This window comes from Pyrgilauda ruficollis, unplaced genomic scaffold (genome assembly GCF_017590135.1).
Source record: "Pyrgilauda ruficollis isolate IOZ18807 unplaced genomic scaffold, ASM1759013v1 scaffold25, whole genome shotgun sequence".
Taxonomy (NCBI): Eukaryota; Metazoa; Chordata; class Aves; order Passeriformes; family Passeridae; genus Pyrgilauda; species Pyrgilauda ruficollis.
Genome location: NW_024523822.1, coordinates 3243897 through 3255728, shown reverse-complemented (window position 1 = coordinate 3255728; position 11832 = coordinate 3243897). Strand labels below are relative to the sequence as shown.

The 11832-nt window shown below is 38.2% G+C and overlaps 1 protein-coding gene across 2 annotated transcripts in view; it reads left to right on the top strand.

Moving 5' to 3' along the window:
* The first annotated feature begins 7548 nt into the window (after positions 1 to 7548).
* The window catches only part of KIF2A (kinesin family member 2A), a 34811-nt gene continuing 30527 nt past the window's right edge, over positions 7549 to 11832 (top strand). For both annotated transcript variants that reach the window (XM_041470704.1, XM_041470703.1), the window contains exons 1-3: positions 7549 to 7638; positions 8887 to 9006; positions 9438 to 9492. In XM_041470704.1, coding sequence (XP_041326638.1) covers positions 7561 to 7638; positions 8887 to 9006; positions 9438 to 9492 — 253 coding nt within the window. In that variant the 5' untranslated portion in view covers positions 7549 to 7560. The remainder of the gene's footprint in view (positions 7639 to 8886; positions 9007 to 9437; positions 9493 to 11832) is intronic.

Below are 11832 nucleotides of genomic sequence, written 5' to 3'. Positions count from 1 at the left end.
TTTGGGGGGGGGGGGGGGGGCGTTTCTTCAGTCTCCTTACTACTTACGGTATTGCAGTAAGCTCACCACTTCTATAGAAGTACACTAGTGAATCAGATGGGTGGTTCATCTAGCTCAGCAGCTAGGGGCTATTTAGGGAAGCACATCAGCCTTGTCTCTTTCCAAAGTGTTTGTCTTCCCCCACTATCCTAGAATCATGGAGGAAGTCTTTGTCTTCCCCCACTATCCTAGAATTATATCTAGGATGTTAGAAGTACGACTTTCCCTAGTTCTAGCAATTTGTAGACCAGTTGTCTGTGGATTTATTGAATACCTTTTTGACCAGACTTAGTAATACTGCCTGACTCTTGCAAACTCAAGATCGAGAGGTTTCCTGCTTTCTGCATACAAAAATACAGTACCACTTTCATCTCTCTGTAACCTATGCCTTAAGAGACCACTCCCAGCTTTAGTGTTGCAGCATTTGGTCAATAAGTTTTCACTCATTTTGTCCTTTATGATTATAAAGCATAACCAAGTCCAGTGTTCTCCTTAAAAGTGGGCAATCTTTACCTGCTTAATATCCTCTTTCTCTTGGTTTTCTTAGTTGTTCTTCCCTTAACCTCCTCTAATTCCACTACATATTTTTTTGTGGTGTGCCACAGTACTTGAGGTGTGGAGGTACCCAAGTCTTACTTATATTTTGAAACGGATACTTGATTTTAAGTTTCAACAGCTTTCTTTTTTGTCATTTCAGGTGCATGTTTAGTCAATGATGTTTTGAGAGAGCTGTGTCAACTAAAGGATCTCTAGAGCTGTAATTTCTAGTTCCAGATTCAGCATTATAAAGCTGTAAATAAGATTTGTTTTTTTCTGGATGTGTTTTCCTTTAACATTTGGGCTCGCCCTGGGCAGCAAACAAGAGGCAGCAGAAACTCCTCAGCTGGAGCTGGAACTGCAGGGCATCCCGGCAGGCAAGGGGAGTGTGGCTACAGTGTAGCGAATAACTGGGAGCAGTCGCGGGGAACCTGGATAGAGGCGGCCTGAGTCCCGAACAGGGCCCGGAGAGTGTTTCTGGCAGGGCAAAGGGGCTTGGGAATCCCGGGATTTCCCCTGAGGCACCTCAGCAGATGGTGAAGGATCCTTTCTTTTCAGCGAGGCACGATGCCAATAACGTCCCAGTTCAGTGGCTGCTCTCATGTGCAAAGCCTCACCCTCAGCACAAGAAGCAGGGCCGGGCTGGGCTGCGGCAGCGAGTTCCTGCAGCTCGACTGTCCCCCTCCGAGGCCAAGAGAGCAGGACACCTCGGAGCTGTGCCTAGTCCCTTTTCCCCCAGCCCAATTCTCGCAGTATCTCTGCCCCTCTTCTTTTGTCTCTCTTAAGTACTGATCGTTATTGTTTCTTAGCAGCTAAAATGGGAGAAAATTTCTTTAGAGAAAGAAAACAAAAGGAGGAAATCCTATATCCCAACAGTGCTGAAGCTCATCTGCCGCTTTTGTATATTTGGGATGACTCTTTTGGAGTCATCTAACTACCCAAAAAGTTGTCTTGTCAAAGGATCAGATGGCAAAATCGATGTAATGTAGTGCTACTAAACGTATTGTATGAAGGACTTGAGTATTGCTGTAATGATTTAGATAATACAACAAAATGAGTTGGTAGCAGCTAGGGATGATTCACAAAAATAAATATTAAGATATGTATTTAATTAAATTATATGTTATTTTTAGTATTTAAGAACTTGCTTTAGAAATATTGTAGGGACTGTGCTGACATGTTGAATGTCCATTCGATGCTGTGATAACACTGTAACTAAGGTGACAGGCAAGACAATAGAGAAGGCTGGCAAAGCTGAAATAAATTTATATGATTAAGTAAAACAAAAGTGGTGTAGATATGATTAAAATAAAATACGATATCCACCGGTTTGTGGATAAATGAAACTTTGAAACAAAATAAAATCAAATACATTTGGTGTTATGGAGAAAGTAGCATCAGTCAGTAGTAACTGCTGGTTTTTCCTTGAGGGATGAGCAGCAGGACTGTCTGTGTAGTGCAGGGAGGGCTATGACAGGCGATGATTTCTGTGAACAGGGATGTCCCCATAGTTGACACTGATGGAGACACCAAGCCAGGAATTCTCTTTTTCCTTGGGATTCTTTCCTTAAAGTTTGCTACAGGCATTATTTGGCGATTTTTTTTTTCACCTCCTTTCAGCTCTGTGAGAGCAGGAAAGCTCTTCCACCAGAGTTGCCAGGGCTGGAACTTGTAGCACAGAAGATAATTTTCTAGACTACAGTAATTCTGTCTGGAATGTGCTGCTTCTGTATTTGTAGCCTCATGCTTCTCCTCAACGTATTTTCTTAAAAGATATATTTAACTTGGAGTTTATATTACTTAAAAGAAAATAAAGAAAATTGTGCTTTTCACAATTTTAATTTTTGACTATCAGTTGACAGAGGGTGAAGGTCAATCATGTCCAGGTGTCTCTAGATGAGATAACATTCGAATTAGTTACTCGGGAACATGAATAGGAAAATCACGGCAATTTCACAAATGTGTATTATAATCTTTTAAGACATGAGTAGCTTCTGTTGCAGTGGTCATCCTTAACAAGACTGTAGTAGGTGTGAAATTGTAGTATATTTTTGCATTCACCTACTCTGTTGATGCACTTAAAAAAGCTAAGTGTTTGGCTGATGGCCCACTGCCAGAGCTAATATAACACATTAGTGCTCCTGAAGATGTGGCAAGTACGAAGCATGTAAGGTGTGCAAGCCCCGGGTCAAGGTGGGGTCTGTTAACATTGCTACAGCCTGGTCCTGCTAAAAATAGTTTCCTGTGTTTGAGCTGCCAGAACTTAAACTATATGGTGGTCATAATGCAACACTTCCCGGTATGGTCCTCCTACTTTTTTTTGGGGGTGGAATGAGAGGATCATAGTTGAAATTATGAACCTCTCTTCTCCATAGCGAAATCCAGAGCCTGAGTGTAAATTTTTAGTTATTACAGCTCAAAGCTGTTTCTAAGATTTCATAAAGCTTGTGCATGAGATGTGTGAGTACAACGTTTTTTGGGGCAGACACTCTTCAGTTATGTGGGCTGGTGGGGAAATAGAGCTGTGGTCCAGCTCTGTTTCTTGGGAAAATACAGAGGAGTTCGTCACGTGTCAGCCACTGCTGTAGTCCAAACTGTAATTTAGACACCAACCCATATTTCAGACTGATAACTTATGTTCTGAAAAATAGTAGGAAGATAAAAGAGCTGTGGGTTTATTACTCTGGTTGATCTCTGCTTCAAAATTGTGGTGGTTTGGAGAAGCTTGGCAGGTAGAAAATGTTTTCTTTGCTTAGAGGTAAGGATCTAAGTACACTTGGTATTTGCAATGAGTTGGCACTGCTAGCTAGGCTAAGGGTTAATTAAAATGTTTGATTTAGCTCTGGTTATTTGCTTTCACTGCTCTTCCTGAACCTTTTTGTGAACCACTAGCTGCCATAAGAACTTTCACAATAGAGAAGATTTATATTGTATGTCTGCAGATCAGATCAGTATGCATGCTTCCTTCTGTTTGTCAAATGTTTATCAGATGGCTAGGAAGGAAAGGAATGGGGAATTGATGTTTTTAACTTGATTGAAGTGAGAATATTGTCATGTCTGTGTATTTAAGGTAATTGTAAAGTGTTGGCATCACACATTTTTCTGTTGTAATGCTGTACTGGCAGCAGTATTTTCTGGTCACTAGAGATTAGCCAGATGTCACGTGCTGTATGACAGAACATACCCTAATAATTGTGTTTTCAAATAACTTCTCCATTAGTGTTGAGACAGGTAGAATCGTAGAGTATGCTGAGTTAGAAGGGACCTGTCAGGATTATCTAGTCCCAACTCCTGGCCCTGAACAGGACAAGAGTCACAGCATGTGAATGAGAATCTTGTCCAAACACATCTTAGACAGGCTTGTTACTGTGACAGGGAGCCCTACAGAAATGGAACAACTTCTCAGAAAAATAAAGTTGTTTGTGATCTGAATTCTAATCATGTGAGGAGAGGCACTAGAAATTAAGGAAATGCCAAGTGAAGAGTTGTTGTATCAGCTGTACTTCTCTTGGTTTTAAGGGGCATTTTCTTGAATTACTTGTTACTTCTTCAGCCTATAATGCTGGTTCATGTTTACATGGACTTGCTTACATGTCAAATTTTGGTACCAGCTCTTGAAAGTGCACCAGGAACTAGGGTTGTTGCATTGAAACACTCTCTGCCAATTGGCTCCTACATTTTAGCATTTGTAGCTTGGTCTTGCTTTATATGCTAGACAAGTGTTATGCCAGCCTAATTGGTTGCTGGCATTCCTGAATTTCTCAGCTGCTGTATTCAGCTGTGCACTAGAAAAATATAATGGAATACTGTTTCCAGAGAGCAAGAGGCAATTGTAAAAATGTAAATGCTTTATCTGGCACTTCAATAACATGTAAATTTTTAGTAACACAAAGAAGTTTTAGGAACAAATTGTATGAGTACATTGCCAGTTTAAATACTGTAGTGAATATTTTCTGCGCTGAATATTTTCTGCTCAGAGTCTTTGGAAGATGGACATAACTTTTATTTTGTTAGTATGTCGGTTTTTGTGGGTTTTTTACAGCCCTGACTTTCTTGGCCGGGGAAGGGATGAAATCTGGCACAGAGATGGAAGATTTATTGTGATTCTTTTGTTACGGCATGCTGGCTTACTATGTTTGTTAGAGTGTGGGGTATTTTCTGTTCATTCATCAGCCTGCTTTGATCTCTTCTCATTTGTTATGGCAAAGATGAAACCTTTTTAAAATATTACTTGTTCTCTGTCGAAAGTAACAGAGCACAGAAACACATAGTAGGACTTATATGGTGTCTCTGTGACTATTTGCAGGCGGAATAGTCGGTGACAGTGTCACAGGTTTCAGCTGCAAATAATGGTTTTCTTCAATATTTTAAAAATTTGGTAACATACTAAATATTATTGGAATAGTCTATCAAATATGTTTCACTATACAAATATTTTTCATACATTGTTTTTTGTTGCAGACAGGTAAAAGATGTTATAAAAGAAAAGTCTTATAAAATATGGATTAGGCCCTGCTGCTTCAGCTAACAATAGCTTGCAAGCAATCTTGGGAATGAGAGTTCATTAATACAACAAGGTATTTGTGGCTGAAAAACAAGGCCACCTGTAATAGCAAGGGATCTGTCTCATGAGAATCAGTAGAAAAAGTATGTAAACTAATTAAAAATACAGAAGTTTGATGGATATTCAAAATACCATGCACTGACCCATGAACTAAGTGTGAGTGTATTGTCAGCCAATAAGATCCAACACAGTCCTTTCTGATAATCCTATAAAATACGACCTATACAATAAAGATTGGGCTTTTTGTGCATGAAGAAAATTGAGTCTTGGCTGACTTATTACAACAGTTTTTGTCTTGGTTCTGAATTGACAGCTGGGCCAGGCCTTAAAAAAAGCAGCAGAAGATTATACCAACGTAAGCTTAAATTCCCAGTTCCCAGCATTTTTGTGTCCTTGCAGCCTGGTCTCAGCACACTCTTTGAAGAAGAGGCAGGTGTGGCATTACTACAGGAAGATAGTAGCTTCTGTTGATGCTTTGCTGAAGGACCAGACAGTTCATTGAAACAATTCTACAACAGTGTTTTTGCATAGAATTAAGTCCCTAGAGATTATTAAATGCTGAAATATTGATGGAGAGGTGTATTCTGGATGGTGAGAATGGTACTCAGGAAGCCCAAATGGAAGGGTTTGTTCAGAAAAAGCGTGGGCCAGGGAAATAAAAACAAGAGAATGCCAGAGGACAGAAATTAAGTGAAGCAAAAAGGGGAGGCTTTTTATTTAGAATGTTAAAAAATGACTTAACTTACTTTAGTGTGGGAGTAACTGTTTTGCTTTGGGCCAGGAGAAGAGTGGAGGTTGTACATGGATGTGTAATGTGTGCTGCCGGTGAGGTGAGTGCTGCAGATGTGAAAGTGATGCTGCCCAGGGCTGCCAACTGCTCTGTGAGTTCCTGAGTGCTGCACCTCGCCTGAGCTGCAGCTAGTCTCTTCCTCCACACACTGTGAGACAGTACAGGGGTTTGCTGTTACCTTCCATGATGCTTCCCTGTATTCTCCCTTCCTACTAAATCTTAAATAGATTTAAATAGATGTTTAGGCAGCCTTTGTAGTAGAAGAAATATTAAAGGTATACATTTGTTACTCTCACTGTTAGCTGAGATAATTTGGGATATCATTCAAGGTTTTTCTTTTGTTCTGTCCCTCTGCAGGCCCTAGAAGGCTTAGACTGAAAAACCTTTTATTTTTTGTTTTTGGAAAACTGTCAAATTGTGGCTGAAGTGGCTAAAACAAAAAGTTGAAGCAATCAACGGAGCAGAAAACTAAAGGGGATTTGTGGGCTGAATAGCTTTAGAAAAAAAAAAAAAGTTCAAGGCAGAGAAGGCTGAGACTGAAGCATGTGTGCTGATGGTGCTGCATTTTGCCTTGAGCAGGTGCCCAGCAGCAGCAGCAGAAGCAGCAGCAGCATATGCACAACTGCTCTGGGACGATCACTGATGCTTTGGGAGCTGCACATAGTCCTAGGGGGTGGCTCGTGGCAGGTGGAGCAAAGGATTACTTCTTCATAGTATGGACTTCCTTGCAGGAGGGTGTGCAAGGAGCAGGTTACTTTGGATTTGTGTTCTTTAGAAACCTCAGTTCTTGGTACTTGAGGGCAAAGCATGGATGTGAAATCAATGTGACACTTGTGTCTTGATCCTTTTGTGTCAGCGCATGGCTGTCCTGCTCTTTGAGTTGCTCTTCTGTACTGTGCATAGGAAAGAGGCCATAAAAAATTGCAGGGTAGTATATATTTTAGAGAAGAATCCTTATTCCTACTGAAGATTTATTTACTGGATTTATTTTACTCTCTGGGGGCTTGCTTCCTTTGAGTCTTGCACTGGAGAAGTCAATGCAAAAGTATCTTAAGCTCAGCAGTCTGTGTAAGTAGCTCTTTCTAAAATAATGGTTTGTGTTGTTCCAGGCAATTTAATTTCAGTTGGACTACCACCTGATTGTTGCCTCTAAAAAATGAGTATCAGAACACAATTTCAAAGGGCTTCATTTCAGCGTTGAGATGTCTGATGTTCTATCAGCCTAGAAGGGGGGACAAACAAGTCTTTGTGAAATGCACCTAAGAGGCCTTTAGTACCTGTGGGAATCTTCTGGTAGAGGAATTATCTGTTTTCAAGGAGAGAGAGTCTAAGTGGTGTGGCTTTCCTGAGAGGTTCTGTTTACTTACCACTCAATTTTCTGTTCACTGTGCTTTTCACTTGGATGCTGACTGTCCCATTAGAGTCTCCACTGGTGGATCCGGTCTGAGCCACTTCACACTATGTGGCCTACAATCACCTCCTACTTATCACCTTATTTCTTTTCAACCATCTTCTTCCTACCTCTCTCTATATGACTAAGTGCAGGGATAAAAATATATTCTGGAATTTTTTTCCACCAGTTAATAAATAATCACCTCGTGTTTGCTTTCTAGGCCGAATTCACCAGGCTATGGTAACATCTCTAAATGAAGATAATGAAAGTGTAACTGTTGAATGGATTGAAAATGGGGATACAAAAGGGAAAGAGGTAAGCTTATTTATTTAGGACTTTAAATACCCCCCCTGTAATCTATGTGAATATTACTTGAAATTTGTGCTGGAAACAAAAATGAGACATACATCTTAATTTACTTCATGATTCTTTGCTTACAGACTGTTTCATGCAGAAAGTGTTGAGCACACTGTTTTCTGTTTGTAAATATGAATTCCTGAGCTCTGTGTCATAGCTTTCAGGCAGTTGTTTTCCTCTGTTGATTTTGAACCAGACTACAAATGCTGGCTTTGTTATCCAGTTTTTACAAGCAGAAAAATCAAATTTTTAAGAGGGAGAATGACACAAAATTCAGACAGGAAACTAGCAGGAGAGCTAAACTAGAAATTTTCTCATGTTTGTAATCTTGAGGAATTTAACTGCCAGTTTATTCAGTTATTTTTGGCAGCAATTATTCCAGCCTAGCGTTCCTTATGAAACTGCGTCTTTTTGTGTAACACTTTCCTACCACATCTTCCTTTAAATTTTGGACCATGTTAGCCAGTTTCGTTTTGGAGAAGCATATCAGAAATAATTGCACTTTACACTTTATTGGTTTTGTGAAAACACAGGGGAAAAAAAAGCCGTGAGAAAGTCCTGGAGATTTCATCAGCTGAAGACACAGAGAATCTATACAGCACTGAGGTCTTTGAAAGCTTCAGCAAAGAGAAATAGAAGTCTATAGAGACCAAAGCTCATCAACATTTGTACAAAATCATACTTTTAAGATCCTGTCCCTCTTCCCTTACATTTTACAGCAGTTTGAATGACAGTCAGTAATACTTTAAAAGAAAAAAAAAAAAAACCATGATAAATTGAACATGGTTTCAGCTATGTTTTGATTTTTTTGGACCTTTGCAATTTATTTCTTTTGCACTGTCTGGGAAATTTAAGATAAGAGAGCTCCTACTTTTTATGTTCCAGAATGTCTTATATATTTTGGAGTAATTGTCAAATTACCATAGTAATACTAGCTATTTCTCTTTTAGTTTGATCACCTTAGAAAATTTTATTATCTATTGGTCATTTTTAATTCATCCCTTTACTGAATGATGTGTTTTCAAATAATACAAAGACCAAAGATTCATCTATTTTTAGTGAACAGAAAAGAATTCAGATCTTAGCATGAACAAATTGTGGGGTAAAAACACTTAATATAATTACTGTTTATTGTCAAACATAACAGGAGATAAAGAGAGGATTTATGTCAAGTGTCATTAATGTGTTTTATGCTCTTTTTCACAGATTGATTTGGAGAGCATATTTTCACTTAACCCAGATCTTGCGCATGATGAAGATATTGAGCCTAGCCCAGAGGCACTACCACCCCCTGCTTCATCAGCCAAAGTAAACAAAATTGTGAAGGTTGGTAATATCTATGCGATATGTTCTTGGTAACTTTACAGTAACTCTATACATGATATTATGCTAGAATTTTTAACTTAACTTTTGTGTTTGTGGTGCTATTTCATAACACTGTTCTTTTCTATTTCCTGTGGTGAATAGGGATTTCTAAATTATTTTAAGAGGAGGTTTGGTAGAGAGGGAGTTGGGAACTAATGTTGGTATAACTAAATGTCTTAATGAAGGATAAAAAAAAGATTTTTGAGTTTTCTGAAACATTACAGACAGTTCAATCAGCCTTCACCCCTTCACTTTTCCTGCTGGGATTTGCAATCAAATCTCTTTTGTTGATGCTGTGTTATTTTTATTCACTGGAAAGAAGCAGAGGTGGGGCTGCAGTTTGTGCTTTCAATAATTTGGTGATCAAATAAAAGAGACTTCTTTCTTTATAGAGTCGACGAACTGTGTTACCTACTAAGAATGATCCTCCTGCCAGAGATAATAGAGGTAAAAGTTATCTCTTTACATTTCAATGAAGTAAAAAATACGGTAACATTTTAACCTCCTGTTTATCTAGTATTCCTTAATAGTTTGCATTTCTCATTTGGTGTGTAGGCCTGTGGCATGTAAAAGATATGGTATATAATTCCTGAAATTATTCCTTTGTATATTTAGGAATTCATACTATACAAATAATATTTATATGCAAATTTAAGCAATACATAATTGTAAAAGTTAAGCTGCAGTAACTGATGGTGCAAAAATTTGATGATAATTAATTATGAAATGGTAAATCATGCATGGACTTTTCATATGTAAGTGTCCTCAGCTTATTTGAATGTTATAATATACACTAAGTAGCGTGCTTTCAATTCTTAAAATTTTCAAATTTTTGACTATTTTTGTTAACAGCCTGTTGTTTTGTAGCAGTCTGTGTGTGAGCAGTCTTATATTATAAGAATATAAGAATACTTAAGTCCTACAGACTTTTTTTATCACTCTGCAGTTAATAGTGAAAAAAGCTGAAAAAAAATCACTGAAATATCACAGGAGAATAGGTGAAAAGTATGTATTGGAGGAATGCAGATATAATGCATCTATAACTTGTGGAAGAATAATTACTACTTATTGTTTTCACTTTCTCCCCTATGTTGAACTTAACTGATTTTTACTGATGATGATGGTGATGATTCTTCTTCCAAACATTAATCTACTAACATTTCTTCAGACTAGATTCCAGTCCAGCTGTTTAAACTTGGAAAACAAGTAGGTTTGCAAGTAATCAGACTCTTCTGATGTGGACCACTTTTGCCCTTCTGCCATTTGGCTCTGGGGGTATTAAGCAGATTGAAAATACAAGAGTGTTTTGAGTTTTTTTTCCTATATATTGTGGTTGAAATATGAGATGTCTTACTGATGGAGTATCCTCACATCCATACATTTTGTCATTTGTAGTAAATTATCTGTTTAGTATGAAATAACCCTGTAACCTGTATTTTAATGGGTACCTTGCCTCTTACCATTCATTGTTGGCCTAAATATTTTTCTTTTTGGCCTTCAATGTAGGTTTTCTCAGCACATGTCTTATTTTATCTAATCAATTTATACTGTAATCTAGGTCTGCTGTGATGTGTGGAATGATGGCATTTGTCTTGTCCGTTCTATTCAAAACTTGTTTCTGTAGTTGTTTCCGTGTTGTACATTGTGCTGGCCTTCACTGGAGTCTCATCTCTGGCTACTGATCAAAACTGATACCTTCACTTTAGTACTCTTCTGACACACTCTGCTTGAAGTGTGCAGGAAATCAGCCAGATGAAGCAGAGCTGGTTGAAGCAACTATTTGAAATACAATTTAAAGCATTCAGCTCTGTCACACAGGCTTGCATGCTCACCACTCCCACTGCATTCGCTGGAAAAAGACATCACAGCATCTTCAGAAGCTGGCATTCTTAGCACCTATAGATATGGTTGATGTTTGGTGTGAGGAGAAGTGAATTTTGACTCCATGTTTCAGAAGGCTGATTTATTATATTATGATATATATTATATTAAAATGATACATTAAAGCTATACTAAAAGAATAGAGAGAAAAGGATTTATCAGAAGGCTAGAAAGAAAAGGAATGGAATGGTAACAAAGGCTTGTGACTCCCAGAGAGTCCGAGCCAGCTGACTGTGATTGGCCATTAATTAGAAACACCTAACATGCACCAATCACAGATGCACTTGTTGGTGAACAATGTCTAGACCACATTCCACAGCCATCAGATAGTTAATTGTTTACATTTCTTTTCTGAGGCTTCTCAGCTAGAATAGGAGAAAAATCCTAGAAAAGGATTTTTCATAAAATATCACGGCTACATATAGAATCAATGCATAAGTTTAGACATATTGATTGTCTGTATCCCTTCTGGTATAGAGGCAAAAAGACTTGTTTCTTCCACTTTCAGATTGTACTGCACTTCACTGGCCCTAATTTCTTTTGCTTTGCTCCTCCAGTGTTCATAGGCTTAATGGGGTTGGGGCATTTTGTACAGTCTAGAGAATGTGAAACAGCAGGTCTTCTTTTTTTCTTACTAGTTTTCTGGGTATAATTACAGTATAAATAAAATTGAAGCACTTTATGCTTCAGGACTGTATATCTCCAAGTAAATGATTCATTCTGTGCATATAGTAAGTTGTACTAATTCTGCAGAATTTAAAAATATGCATGTGCAGCATTGGTATTTAATAATCATGCTGTACAGCACTAGGATAAAAAAGTCTGCATACCACATGTTTTTATTAATAGACTTTCCATGAGTATGGCTCCTTCTCATCCACAGTAAATTGTTGTGTTTAGAAAGGG